Raw genomic sequence first — 15,682 nt, forward strand, 5'->3', positions numbered from 1 at the left:
AACTTGAAAAATGTACGAAAATAAGGAAAAGGTCGAAACCTCCCAAACTTAGAGAAGAAAAGATGGAGAGAGAGAGAGAAACTAATAAAACGTTCGAGAGACGCCAAAAAAACATTATCGTCTTTCGCCTCTGGGACTTTTTGGTTCGGCTCCGGTTCGTAAATATAAACCGAAACTGCGGTCCTCTTTTTCGGATGAACAGCATCGTCGAATCCCGTGCCCCCACTCCGTTTGTGGTCCAACACACAGAGAGATCTCCTTCAGCGCTTTCTCTTTCGACAGGGTCAAATAGCGCTAGATTTATTTGAACTTTTAGTAGCTGTTACCGTACACTAGGTGGGGTTCCAGAAAATAGATACAATCAAAGCGGCCGACGTTGGGTATTTTTCGGAAGCAACATTTTCTCTCTTTCTTTTTTTAAAAGTCGGTCTGTTTATGTCCGGCAAGAAAGATAATGCTCAATCCGAAAATAAACATGTGCAAAACAAAAAGGAAGAAGTCGGTCAGACTCAACTGACCAAATAACAAATTTGTCCATCAGACCACCGCAAATGATTTCCTTTTCGGACTGTTTTTACATTTTTTAAAAGTTTATTTTGTTGACAATTCAACCCGTTCACACAAACAGAATGGGAGTGGGGGAATACCTCAACTGTGTGTAAAAGGTTGGGAGATGTATTTTTTTAAGTGGGAGGTCGGTGTCACGTCTATTACGTCCAATATAAAGACAACTGCCGCCGAAAAGGATAATAGAAATACGTACCCCCAACCTCCCTGGAAAAAAAAAAACCTGGAACATTGACAAATGTTTTAAAAGGCGGCGAAATGCCATTCGAAGAAGTGAATCGAATGTTTAAAAAAAATAAAAAAAGAGAGTCGAACTTTGCTCCGGACTTTTCAAATTTTTTTTTCTGGGGGCAGGTGCTGCCACCTAGTCCCGCAAAGCCGTGTGTTCTTTCCACGCATAAGATATAGGCCTAAAATCTACCTGTAAAAGAGCTTGTCATTTTTTTTTTTGTTGTTGTCTCTTCCTGCCCCCATCTCTACATCTCTCGTCCCCCCCCCTTTTATGGCTTTTTACGGCTACAAATCACAAATTTCTCTTGTATCCTTCCTTTTTCTTTTATCTCTACCACGAAGGGGAAGTAACAAAAAGTTTAACTTGTATATATATATCTATACATATACATTCGTTGACGACGTTCACAACAAGTTCTTTCAGTTGCTTACACACCAAATACCTATCCGTGTTAGGAGAACGTATAGGGATACCATGTTACACACGCTATTACTATTACAAAAAGGGCCTGTAATGCAGACATGCTACCCACGACGTGTATCGACTTGTGAGGGCTAAGTGTCAAGACCCTAGACGCCACTACCTAATCGCCGTTGATCATTAATAACAGATACTTGACCTCCCCCCTCCTACCACCGATGGTTTCACTCTTATGAAAATTTCATTAACAACACATTACCAGATGTCGATTGAAAACTTGTTTTGTAATATTCAAATATTCAAAAAGAATGGGGGCGAGTTTGGAGTAAAGGTGAAATGAGACCGGTTATCGTTTCTACGTAGCAGGGGGACATTATCGTATGGGTGCGAAAGATTCTCTTGAGAGAAAGGTGCCAAAAAGGGCAGCAGCAATGCCGACACGGGTCGAGATGAAAACATTCCGAAAATACCGCTATATATCTCCAAATTGTTATTCGACTCATCTTCTTCTTGTCCTTTCACCAATTGATTTTCTAACTTAACCGACGACGAGGAGGAGGACGTCCAATGACAATGGGGCAGGCCATTAGCGGGTCTGATGTATAAACATCGAAGACGAACAACACAAGAAGATGGGAGGACTCTATACCTTGGATGTCGAGAGACTATCCCTGGAAATCGACTCATAACGGGGGAGACATGAGTCCCTTTTTTGCCACCGCTTTCTCATTTCAACTAGGGAGGTATACAATCCTTGCTGGTAGACGGCCTGCATATATATATTTTGAAACACAGCACCCCTTTTTTATTCTCTCGTTCCGGCCGTACAATGAAGAAAGCGGACTGTCAAGCGAGAACATTTGTATTATTTCCAATATATGTGAACAAAACCTTTCTTTCCTATTCCATTTGGTGTGTATAGCCTTTTCATCTCGTTTCGGGTGTTTGTCCTTCATCCCCCCCTCTCCAAGTTATATATATGGTATACATGAGAATATGCGCATTAATGCTGATCAGTTCCGGTCGGATGGAAGGCCGAAGGAGTTATATAGACTATAGATCCAGCTGTCGTATATACACGCATCCAACGGTCAGAATAATCCGCGCGTGATGACAGCAACAACAACATCCAAACGTACACATTCTACTTGATGAATTGTTGAATCAATTTGGCGCATCGATGCGAAGAAACAAGTTCGCCGGGTATGACATCCGCCAATGAAAAATGGGCAGACGCAAGTGCTCGCCCAACATAATTCATTTCTAAGAAAGATAACGAAAAAATGGAAGAACACAAAATGGCGATTCTAGGAAAAGATACTGCAACGCTACAGCATCACAAAAAAACAAAAAACAAAAGACGAATGAATTTCGTATCAGTTCGAGGACAATAAAAGCGTCCCCGCAAAGTTGGGACGCAAACTTCTATTGCGCCAAGTAGTTCGCAGCGGTTGGAATCGATTGAAACAATTGCAGTTGCATCTTTTCTCGCGTATCCCCACTCGGTTTTCAATAACACAAATACGAGCTGGACGAAACGTGAACGGTATTCATCAAACGCGCTGTTCATCGGAATCTCGGGTTGAGCCACACACGTATATAACAAAGCAGATAAATACGTCAATATGCACACGATCAATAATACTCTACCTCTCTTTTTTTTAAACTACTCTCCTACGTAACAATCTGCCGATACATCTGTCAGCTCTAAATCTGTTTTTATTTTTATCATTTTATCCGTGACTTGTATTTTCTGTTTCGAAATGACTCCCAGAGTCTGTGCATCTATGTCAGTAAATTATTGCGTCCTTGTTTTTTTCAACTCTCTATAAATATTCCCCCCTACACACTAATATTCTTTAGTCGTTTGTCCCTTTAAAAAAAGAAAATGGGGGAATTTTCGGACATAACTTGGCGTGCGCTGAACAGTAAACGGGGGTGATGGAGCGTGTGATTATGTTTTGGATAGTATTTATTTTTTTTTTTTTTCTTTTAACAGCATGTGGAAAGAGGGGGGTAGTGATGATATCATCGAGGTGGTTTCAAAGAGAGACATTTTATGAGGTTTGCAAAGCAAAAGAGAAACCCATTTTGATAGCATCGCATATAGAAACAAAGACGAACTTGTTTAAAAGTATATAGTAGTAACTCGAGAACAAAACTGTATAATAACCAATGGTACACGTCCTGTATATTATAAGGAGATTGTAAGGGGAGTGAAAATCATTGTCACTACAAGGCTATTCTTTTTTTTGTTTTTTTAGAAAATGCATTTCTATTTTATCTCTTTTGTCGAACTTCTCACGCCACCATTTTAGGTCATATCTACAGATTTCCCTTTTTATTTAGAAATTCATTTGTCAGCCTTGCGAGAAGAGATGAGGAGGAGGGCAAGTCACGCACGAGACCACTCACGGTGAGCATCAAACAATTTATCAACTCAAAAAAAAAAAAAAATGAAGGGGGGGCAAACGAAAACTGATATCTTAACTCTGAATTTTTATGTATACATATACTCCACCGTTCTGTTTTACATGTATATCTCCTGTCATGATTGAACAGGGTGAAATAGATCTGACGTAGCACATGACGAGAATTCATTTCTTTGATTTTGTGTACCGCATTCGACGATATATCTGTGCTCATCTTGTTAAAAATCAAAGTAGAGCCATATCATAAAAAAATAAATAAATAAATTGACGTAGCTTCCGATATCAATCAATGGACGGGGTAGAAAACCAAGGGCCTGCAGGCGAATGAATGATGGCCCAAGAGGCCGGCGGAGGCAAACGGCGGCGGAGGATGTATACAGAAAGAAGAAAGACGACTCTGAAAGAGCGATTGATAGCCGCATTGAAAACGATATAACCGCAGCCAAAAGCGGTTGCTTCTCTTTGTTGTTGTTGTTGTCCATAGATTTGAAAAAAACCTATTCCAACCAACACGGTCCCTATATCTTATAAAATACACGCACATTAAACAATGAAAACACAAAACAACAGGAAAGATATAGATGGATGTAATAATAAAGACACGCGATGCCGAGTTGACTTGTGGCTTTTCATACATCAAATGATTTGAAAGAGCACGTACTTTTGCAAACTGAACAATAAGACGCGATAAAATGAAAGGATATTCCGGCCTTTTTAAAAAAGAAGAAAAAAACGGCGGATTTTCGACGATCGTATTTCATATCAGCGGCTTTTACGACATTTATCGCTTTCCATTCATCGTTCCTTTCACGACATTGCGCAAAACTTTTTGTGTTTTTTTAAAGAAATCCCACCGTAAAGAATGATGGGGAAGAAAGTTGATGGAGTAATCAAAAAAAAAGGTTATCTCTTACGTAACATGTAGCGGATATGGATCAAATCAATAGTCTCAATAATAATCGTTGGATAATTCCTTCTTAGTTCGAGTGGCTTTTTGAGAAGCCTCGGCGTTTTGTGTTGACGTGAGTGATGGACTGTTCGGATATTAATTGATTTCTTTTGTATTATATATAGCCATCGAATATCAGTCGATAGCCTGAGAACGAGAAATCCAAAAGAAAAGGCCAGAAATGAATAGAGCTGCGGATCAAGTCATTCGAGTAAGTCATCACCGTGTCTACGTATAAAAATCACCCCCCCCTTTTTTTCTCCCCTCCCCCGCTAAATTTATATATAATATATATTTTTAAGAAGATCCGGCTAACGTGCTGCTGATGCGTCCATTCAACCCAAAGCTTCGTATGTATACAGGCAGCGTTCTGCGGATGTCACGCCTGTCAGTTAGAAAAAGGAAAGAAATGAAAAATAGAATCAAATGGGTTATAGATTCAAAATAAGAAAATGAAAAGAAGCCTTTTATGCATATATTGACTGCCTGTCCTGCCATTTGATACGTAATATGGTACATGGGGTCCGCCCTCATCCTTCTATCCCTCCATTTTTATTTTTTATTTTTTTAGATTTTAATATTTCATATCACCTATTGAACTCTGGCTGGCTCTGAAGAAATAAACTGATAGGGGGGAGGCTATATATTAGCTTTCTTACAAATAAAAAAAAATAAAAAATGAAAACTCTGCAATGCTTCTGGGTTTCGATTTAAAAATCTGGCAGTTCTATCCAAAGTTCGGTTGGAAACGGATTCCTATCATCACTTCGCTCGGCTGTATGTCTAGCAACACACAACTATATCTCTCACAAACTACTGAAAAAACACACACACACACAAAAGAAAGAAAAGGAAACTGGCGAAAGTATTTAAAAAAAACAACGAAGGATTTGCGATTAGCGGACGTCTAAGTCGCTGATTTGCCGAAGGAATGAAATCAGCAGCAGGCCATCAAAACATCACATTCACAGTTTGTATGTATATACACACACACACACACAATGCTATATATATATATATAAGAAACGGACAGTATATAGCCGACACTCGTATGTGTATATATTCAACCGAGCGGATCGCTGCCCCAAACTATTATACCAGCCAGAGGAAAGCTCTGTTTTCATTCAGTCAGACTCTGTCTACCGAACAGGACAGTTGTACACGCACAGCGCTCTCTCTCTCTCTCTCTGCAATAGACAATCACTCAAGTTCTCCTCTGTGTCGTCTGTTTCGCATGTTATATACCTGTACGTGGAACAGAGAGCAGTTCTACCGTAAAGTGAAACACATTTCAATTAAGTATGCGAAATTGAAATTTCTGTTAGCAAATTGTGGACCATTTTTTCAAACTAGAAAACCTATGGCTTGTTGTGTGAAAATAGTGCGCTAGTTTTCTACCTTGTGGCAAAAGGGACTATGAAATTCATCCGACAAAAGGAAGAAGAAGAAGAAGAAAGAAGACAAAGTGCCATTTCTTCCGCTAAGTTAATGAAGGTTGTCTCTTTCTCTCCTCTTTTTTTGTGCGTACACCTACAAGTCTTCTCGCTTCAGCATCTTTTCAAGTGGAATTTTCACTGAGAAGGCAGCAAAATCAAAGGGAGGAGCTTTCCTTGAGAAGAGTCATCAATACCAACGTATACAATTAAGTGGCCGTGGAAATAGTTCCCCCCTATTTCCCTATTCGCTTGCAAAAAAAAAAAAGTAATTTTACAAAAGAAAGAAGAATAAAAAAAAAAAAAATTCTTGAAGGTGCCGACCGATGGGTGAGGGATCCCCCGCTGTGACGATGGCTACTCACCACCTGAACATTTCAAATCGCTAAAGGACACTGCACCACAGCAGAAGAAAGAAATATAATAAAGTGCTGGAACATCGCTCTCTTTTTTCTGCAATAAGTTTTCCTAAACGGGGTATACGAAGAGCGAAGTATAAATTGACATAGACATCGCCACCTTTTTTTTTCCTTGTGGGCATCCATATTGTCCCCCCTCTCTTTTGATTTTGAAACGGAAGAAAAAAGAAAAAACAGCTCCTGTGGGACTCTACTATATACTGGATCTCACCTCTTTTTTCGCATATTTTAATTTTTTTTTTTCGTGTCGGGAAAAGAAGAAATTCTCAAAGAAGCTGGGGCATCAACATCAGAAAAGGTGAGTCTTTTCGAAACGCTAACCCTTTTTTTCTTTTTTAAGGATGATGGTCATCCGATTTTTTCTTTTTCAATCCTTTCTACTTATTCGGTCAATACCATCATCATAAAAATCTCTATTTTTTAAAATACCTATAAGCCTATATACTTTACGTACCGTATATATATATATACACGTATATATTTCTAAACAGGCATGAAATGCCCGCGTATATAGTCGGCTATATATCCCTCTCCCCGTATTTATGAAAGATACAGACGATTTATTAATTCTAAATGGATGCCGGTCATTCGGTATACCGATAGGCGATTCCTCTTTTTTTTCCTTATTTATTTTTTCGTTTGGATAGCGGTTTGATTCTTGTTAGATATATATATTTGTTGATATAGGACTATATACATATACAGTTTGGCTGTATGGGCATCTTCGACCCTACATAGTCAGTGCTGCATACATTCGAGTGTGTGTGTAGAGCCTTTTATCTGTGTGTTCGGCTGAGACGTTGGTGGTGGCACACATTGTGTATGGTCGTGGCAGTTGAATAGGCTCGAGCCATTATGTTTTGATTTGGAAAAAGAAGAAGAAGAAGAAAAATGAATAGAAAAGGTATATATACGCACTCGAAGAAAGAAAAGAGGGCGGAGATGAAGATGCTTGGCAAAAAGCCAGACAGTAACATTGATTATTGGAAATTGGAAATTACCAATGGCCGCAAGTTATTTGCATTTCGCAGTGAACGGGGGGAGGTCTTATCCCCCCTCCTTTTTTTAAATTCTTTAGACGGGGTAAAAAAAAAAATGGGGGGGGGGGACGTGAGGTTCGTCTATATAGAAAGGAGAAGAGAAATTAATGTACTTGTCTTTGATGTCCTACTATAGGAGCCTCTTCTTGCAACCCTTTTTTTTGTGTTGGTTATAGTTGTGCCCCCCTCCTTGTTAAGAAAAAGAAAAAAAAGGGAACCGGAAGGATGCGGAAGTTAGGAAGGGGAGCAAGTCATGCAGAAAAATACCGTAAAAAAAAAAGTACAGCCGGCAAAATCGCAATCGATTTCTTCCTTCCGTTTTATCAATCGGCTTATATTCCATTCATTGAAACGTGAAAAAAGAAGAACAGGGCGGCAGATCTAAATCAAACGGGTGGCTGAATCCAACTGCTTAGTCATTGGAAAGCGCAGTCTCAATTCAAAACAAAAGTGGGGACTTGAACCAATTGAAGCGCAAACGGCCACCAGTCTGCAAAACAGTCAATTCAAACGCCATAATAATTGCAATTCAAAGATGTCGGACAAGACAAAAGGGCTGCATAAGAAAAGGACATCGTGTATGATTGAATACATCACGTAGGCTACGATAAACAATGGCGTTGTTTGTACACGAGAAGATCACGCACCGCAAAATGATTTCATTTTGATCGCTAGGATCGTAAACGCTGGCGTGAGTTGAAGAGTCTAAAGCATCGGGGCTCTTGTTCTTTATGTATTCACGGAAGAAAGACGTCAGCAACGCGGGGCACGAGCGATTGGCGATAATGAATGGTAAAAAAGCACGAACTTAGAAAAGAAAGAAAAGAAAGAAACAAATGAAAAGTGGCCTGTAGATTACATGCGAAATGGAATGTTATTTTGACAAAAAAGTCGTGATTTGTTGATGTAATTCGCTGCGGCACATCTTTTTCTATTCTGGTGTATTAGACAGCACACAAACAAAGAAACATTTGATAGTTGCTGTTGGGTGATAATGAGCCCATAAATCTACACGACATTATAGAACCTTTTATATATTTTACACACAGTATATTTATTTTTTATTTGTTTACCGTGAAAAAAAGGCGTGGTTAAAGGAGAAAACAATGAAATGTTTTGAAATTCCCGCGTTTACGGGATACAATTACGTTATAGTGCGTAGGCATTCAACGGCTGCGTATGTTGTGTGTGTGTGTCTGTATATATATATATTTAGAATAAAATAGACCCAATAATACTTAAAAACAAAACGACATAGTATATACATATATTTACGACTAGCAAAAAATCTTAACTGCTGCTGGGAGTTCTTGAACGAAATAAGAAAATAAAGAAGAGAGAGAGACGTTCTTAAAAGTCCGGTGTATAGTAGCCGATCCTAAATCTCGCGTGGCTGACGACAACACGACGCCACTCACAGGTTAATAGGACTGTGTTTCAACCCAAACAACAACAACAACACCAGGTCTAAAAGAAACACACACACAGAAAAAAAGGGAGGCGTGAATATTCCGGGAGCTCCAAGTTCGAGGTAGAACACAACCCCCCCCCCAAAAAAAAACGAAATAAAATAGAAGGAAACCGTAGTATACAGCTCTCTCGTATATATAATGTAACAATAAAAGAACATCTTTTTTTAGAAAGAGAAAAAAAAGAATCCAATTTCTATTTTGCTTAACCCTCTTAGTTTCTCCCCCCTCCATTTCGTTTCTTTTTTAAATGTAAAAAGGGAGGGAAGAAAAAGGCCAACCGGCTGCTCTGATTTTCGGGACAAAGCTATTAAGAGTGGCGTATATATGTAACTCACAACATGAAAATCCTATATTGCCTAATTTATAATCTCTTATTATATTATTTTTTTCTTTCTTATGTCGTCACTTTTACAGATTCACCTGTGAGGACATAACGAGCGAATAAACCAGCAAAAAGACACGAAAGGAAAATGCCCAGCTCAACATTGCAACTCATCCAGGCCAGCGAGCCGAAATACATGGGACAGGTAAGCCATTTTGCTAATTTGACCTTATGTCATTTGCATAATACTGCGCGTCTATAATTGGATCCGCACCTATAGAATATACCCTCTCGCTCCTTATATGCAAAGCTTTTGACTTTACTTTCATGTGTGACATCATTTAACAAATAGATGCTAACTAAAGATTAAGACATTTAAATGACTGGTTTATTATGACGCCATTTTCGCCATTGGGGCTGACATTCAATGGACAATAATTCGATGCTTTTCGAATTATGCAAACCGTGTTAAATTGTTTAGCCGGTATATTACCATATAAGGTTGTCTGACCGTATACAAACACTGACATTATACAGAAGAGAGTATGTATAAATGCTGCACGAACATGAAAAGGCAGACAATCTAGAATAGATAATAAGGCCAAAGGTATTTCTTTTTCTTCTTCTTTTATTTGATTTATTTACGAGGATTCCAATCGGGAATTGAGATCTTATGCGCATTTATCAGTTTGAAGACTGGATTTTTATATTCTATACGGTTATTCCACACGTACTATATAACAGCGGACAACACGTCATTTCAATTACATCAATATTCTCTATAACCTCCCCTTTTTTTAAAATTTGAATTTTCAATTATTTAATTTTAAAAAAATTATCAAATCGTGAACTCTAACGTCCCTCCCCCAAAAAGGGGGAATCCGATACAATCTCAACACCGTAGAATCAAGTTAAGTGTCAATCTTAACGATTTTTTATTTTAAAATTTCCCTAGAACAAGAAAAAAAAACCCGAAAAAGATTGAGTTAACAATCTATCTTTAAGATAACAAAAAGAAAATGAAATAAGGGGCGGCTATTTTCCAATTAAGGCGTTCACGGCGCCAAAAGTCGTGTATAAGAAATTGCTTTAGGTTCACGAGGACCTAGCTGATGTAGTCTTTCAACCTCGTCACATGATCGACTGGTGATGATAAGCCGAGGCTCAAGAAAAGCCCAGCGCATGTATATAAACACAACGAACGTGTATGATACACAAGCAGAACAAATTTGTTAGCGGTCAGAGGCACAACGCCCCCTTTTATGGGGCCGTGAGTTAATGGCCTGCGCACCTACACACGATCACGCTGCATAATAGGCCCAATATTTTTCTGTCTATACGTGACTACCGACAAGCCGCCGGGATCATCTTATTTCAAAAGATTATTCATATATACGTACGTATATATATTGAGCCCGCGTGTGTAACGTGTGCCTATACCGCCATACAATCACGTAATACACACAACTAAAGGGAAAAAGAGTCCATCGATCGGACAAACGAGTTATTGCATAACTAGGTCAAGAAACTCTTACTAAAGATAAAGCAGACCCTTGTCAACGGAGAATCCTATACAAACGAATACAAACAACGTGAAACGCCCCAAAATGTCATGTTCCCAATTCTATTTTCCAAACAAAACAAAAGACATTTCATTTCAAACGAAAAAGGCAAAAATAAATTCATCTCCTCATTTGTTTATTTAAAAAAACAAACAAAAAAAACAAACAGATATTGGCGACGCTGGCCGTGTCGTTGGGGCCGTTCGCCGCTGGATTGGGCAAAGGTTACAGTTCGCCCGCACTGGCATCGCTGCAAAGTCTCAATGCCGTTCACCAACATCATCACCAACATCAGCAGAGGGGCCACTGGGGCGGAGGAGGAAACAGTTCGGCACCCATTCGAGCCATGGCCGGCGGTGGATTCAGCGTTTCTAATCAGGAAGGCTCGTGGATTGCCAGCTTGTCGCTGCTGGGCGCATTATTCGGCGGCCCTTTGGGCGGCGTGGCCATGCGTTACGGACGCAAACGCACTTTGCTGGCCGTCGCCATCCCTTTCAGTTTCTTTTGGCTGTTGACCGTCTTCGCCAACAGCGTTGCCATGATGTACGTAACAGCATTCGGATGCGGCTTCTGTTCGGCCATCGTCCTGCTCGTCTCGCACGTCTACATCAGCGAAATCGCATCGCCCGAAATCAGGGGAGGACTGTGCGCCCTGGCCAAAATGGCCAGTCACGTCGGCTTGCTGGTTAGCTTCAGCCTGGGCGCTTACCTGGACTGGCGGAGGTTAGCCATGGTCGTAACGGCAGCTCCTTTAACTCTTCTCATCGCCGCATTCTACGTGCCGGAAACGCCGAGTTGTTTATCGTTGCGCGGACGCGAGGACGAAGCGGCCGAATCGCTGCAATGGCTGCGCGGCGAAGAGACGGACGTCCGTCAAGAATGGAACACCATCCAGGCCAACGTCAGGAAACAAAAAGCGCCGTGTTCTTTATCTTCAGCGCTTTCGTCGACGTCTTCCGGAGCGGCGGCTGCCGCGGCCGCCGCCGTGGCCGCTGCAACATCCGACGGCCTCCCGTCTCTAATCAAAACCGGCACGCCGTTGTGGAAGCAAAAAAGACTTTTACGTCCAGTATTGACCACTTGCGGCGTGATGCTGTTCCATCGCATGTCCGGCGCCCACGCCTTCAATTTCTACGCGGTGCCCATTTTCCGCGCCTCTTTCGCCGGAATGGATCCGCACGGAGCCGCCGTCATCGTGGCTTTCGTCCAGCTTTTAGCGTCAATCACATCGGGCCTGCTGGTGGACACGATCGGACGCCTACCGCTGCTCATTGCCAGCAACCTGTTCATGACGCTGGCCCTGGCCGCTTTCGGCACCTTCATCTACATGGAAGGCGGATCTCTGGTGCATTCCATCGCATCCGCCGGCCTTCAGTCCAACGCCAATTCTCAATTGGATTGGATCCCGTTGGTGTGCGTCCTCATTTTCACGGTGGCCTTTTCCATCGGAGTGGGACCGATCGCGTGGCTGCTCATCAGCGAACTTTATCCGCTGGAATATCGCGGCGTCGGTGGCGCCATCACCAGCTGCTTCTCGTACGCGTGCGCCTTCGTCAGCGTCAAGACGTTCGTCGATTTGGAGTCGGCGTTCGGCCTTCACGGCGCCTTCTGGATCTACGCCATCGTTTCGCTACTCGGATTGGCTTTCGTCCTCGTCTTTGTGCCGGAAACTCGCGGCCGCGGCCTCGATGAGATGACCGACTCAACGGCAGATGCCAACCTCGTTATCCGTAAGAATCCTACGTGATTGTCCGTGTGATTGTACGTCACGAAAATCCTTTTTCCTAACTGGAAATAGATGTAGCAAAAAAAAATGAGCGTCCATCTTTTTGGCTTGAATTTTAGTTTTTTGTTTGTTTTTTTCAAACAACTCGTGTGCAATTCAATTTTTGGAAATGTTGTGTCATTTGTATCGTTTGTTATCTACGTATCGGTGTACACATTTACATAAAGAGGCAAACCAAACGAAACATGTTTTTTTTTTTAAATAATGGAAAACAAACAACAACAAAAAAATGAGTTTCACGTTTGTTTTCGATAGCGGAATGGCTTTGCATTGACTTTGGCGGTTGGTTTCAATGACTATAATAAATCTGATACTTTGATGATTGTATTTGTACGCCTGTCCTTTCTTGTTCCTTCTCCCCATTTGCAAATATTTATATAATAAATAACTTGTCTGTTATGTATAAAATAGTTGTTGAAATTCTGACGCAACCTGTTGTACATTGTCGACACAAAAGAAATACAAACATGGTGATCGAAAAAAAACAAGAAAAACCAGGAATTAATAGAAAATCTTCCATGACCGTAGCTGTTTTTTTTGTTTTTTCTTTTCTTTTCTCAGTCGCATATATATATAAAGGAAATCCGCAATTGAATTTGGCGCTTGCCCTTGGCCGCTCCTTAACGGCTTGCAAGAAAACGCATTGCGCCAACCGGCGGATTTCAATATATGCAAAATAATCTCTTTTCATTTTTCCCGCTTTATCATCCGGCCGGGATTGTCATCGTGTATTTTTTGTTTTTGTTTTAAAAGATGAATTGAAATGGCTGACCAAAAAAAAAAAAATTATTCTGCAAAACTCTCATTTTGATTTCTTCCGACTTTCCCACACACATTTTTTCTTTCTTTGCTCCTCGTATACGCCGACGCCGATGACGTCCCACTTCAATAAATAATAGGATATGATTTTTAATATGCATGGTTTTTCAATTGGCCGTCTGGAAATGTTGTCATTGTCTCTCTCCTTAAAGCGTTCCGTCCTTCGTCCGATTTGAACACGCACCTTTCTAGTTTTGGCAACGCAAAAAAAAAAAAACAGGCAGAAACAAACCCCTTCCCCAAACGAATCAGTTGTTTTTCGTTACATCTATCGTCACGCAACAATAGAAATCTAGCCATTAAAATCAAACAAAAAATCAACTATTTCTACTAATCCATAAACAAAGCAACTCCATTAATTGCCAATTTCTTCTCTCCTTTATTTTCTGTATATCCGCGTGACATGTTTGGCGAGACGAAGGACAGTCGAACGCAAAAGAATTGAAAGACTATACGATTAATGATATAAAAAGGGAATTGATACTCGTCTTTTCTCTTCCCTTTCTGTATAGATTGCCAACGATAGCCGACAGAATCCCGCAGAACTCGAGCAGAGAAAAGGCAATGTCTATAGAGCCACGCATTTCACGCGTCTTTTCTTTTTTTTTGGGGGGGAGGACCGCTGCCTGTGTGGCCATAAGAGATGACGGACAGCTATAAGTAACTTGAAAGTTTTCTTCTCAAGTGCTTGTCTATACATACCCCTGGAAAACAGCAGCTCTTCCGATCTGTCTGGGAAGCAATGCATTCGTTCGTTTTCACATTTCTATATTCAAATGCGTATAGACTTGAGGCTTGAAAGACACACAGCCAAAGTGCAACAAAAGGAAGACACTATAGAAATGCTTCTTTAAATCGAGTGTAGGCATTCAACTCTTTCGGCTTGAATGTTTCTTTTTTCCATTTCTCGAGCTTATATCGAATCATCATTTATCAGCTAGCAAGACAGCCTCTTACGTAATGCTGTTGTTATATAGAGCTCATCAATTTTGAGCAATATAGGAAAACGATGCGGCTCTCACGTTCGTGTCTCTAATGACGACAAGGAAAATTGAAGCTGAAAAAAAGGGGGGTGACACGATGGTCTGTGTTCATAGAACGTGCGTCACACAGATTGAAGCCCACTGGTATATGCACAGAGCGTGATAAGAGAAGCTGCCTCATTCACGGTCGTCATCTTTCCTCGTCCCCGATTAGCTCCAACATATTGCTGTTGGCTATATATGAGTCGCGATCAATCAATATTGAATCAACCCCCTTCTCTCCCTCACCCCACTCTATACCATACACTATATAGACACATCTCTTTTAACAGTTCTTCTTTCTACGCCCCTGAAGGCTTTTCATCAGCCCCCAAGTTCGGAAACCTTCTTATATATCTATATTTACAAAAAAATACAAAAAAACAAAACTCAGCCGCAAGGATATAAACCAGCCTCTCAGCTGGATCGATAACGTGATTAACGTGCCAAGTTTTCTTGCATCTTGACTGCTGCATCGTCCGCCATGACGGGACAAATGTATTTAGCCAATGCGGTTCTGCTTTATTCGGAAGGAAACAAAAGAAAAGTCTGCATCTGCAACTCGCATCTGTTCATGGATTTCTGCCAGACTTTTTTGATTCATTTTTCTCTTATGTCCGTTATATATATACAGTACGTCGTAGACAATGCATATTCCTAGCCGTTCCGAGGTGAAGGGATCAACCAGATAACCGATCCATTTTTCTTTCCTCGTCGCTCAGAAAATCTGATACGCAAATTATTAATGTCGTCGCAAGTCAACAATTCAGCTGTCATCATCCAGCTCAAGGTCTTCGAGCGTCCTATTCTCATTTTCATTGCGTTGATATTTAATTTAAAATAAAAAAGGATTGAATGCGACGCTATACACAAGACGCACATACCGTCCGTGACAGTTGGCGTAGGCCAAGCGAGACGTGCTGGCTGGACCTTGAAAAAGAATCGAACCAACTTTCGAATTTAGAATATATTCAAAAACAAAGTCCGGATATACAGAAAAGGAGCCTTATACTTTTCGCCAAGTTTATGCGCAGACTTGTTAAGTGGATTAGACGGAGCATTTCCTTAATAGATGTATCTAATGCGGCAGCCATTCCATTCAAAACTTGGCAACGTTATTCATCTGAGAATGCGTCGTTTTTGTTTCTCTGTTGAAATCTGAAGATAAAAGATCACAATTGGCTCTGCCAAACAGACGATTTGCTTT

At 40.7% G+C, this 15,682-nt stretch overlaps 1 protein-coding gene across 2 annotated transcripts; it reads left to right on the top strand.

Moving 5' to 3' along the window:
- Positions 1 to 5,658: 5,658 nt before the first annotated feature.
- Positions 5,659 to 13,161, top strand: LOC116922002 (facilitated trehalose transporter Tret1). Of its 2 annotated transcripts, XM_045172275.1 has the most exons (4): positions 5,659 to 6,750; positions 8,774 to 9,023; positions 9,379 to 9,491; positions 11,018 to 13,161. In XM_045172275.1, exons 3-4 carry the CDS (start codon positions 9,435 to 9,437, stop codon positions 12,593 to 12,595), a joined length of 1,635 nt encoding a protein of 544 aa, XP_045028210.1. In that variant the 5' UTR covers positions 5,659 to 6,750; positions 8,774 to 9,023; positions 9,379 to 9,434; the 3' UTR covers positions 12,596 to 13,161. The 2 variants fall into 2 exon arrangements, with proteins under 2 accessions (XP_045028210.1, XP_045028209.1); XM_045172274.1 differs by lacking the exon at positions 8,774 to 9,023 and having other exon boundaries at positions 5,660 to 6,750.
- Positions 13,162 to 15,682: the final 2,521 nt, after the last annotated feature.

This window comes from Daphnia magna, linkage group LG4 (assembly GCF_020631705.1).
Source record: "Daphnia magna isolate NIES linkage group LG4, ASM2063170v1.1, whole genome shotgun sequence".
Taxonomy (NCBI): Eukaryota; Metazoa; Arthropoda; class Branchiopoda; order Diplostraca; family Daphniidae; genus Daphnia; species Daphnia magna.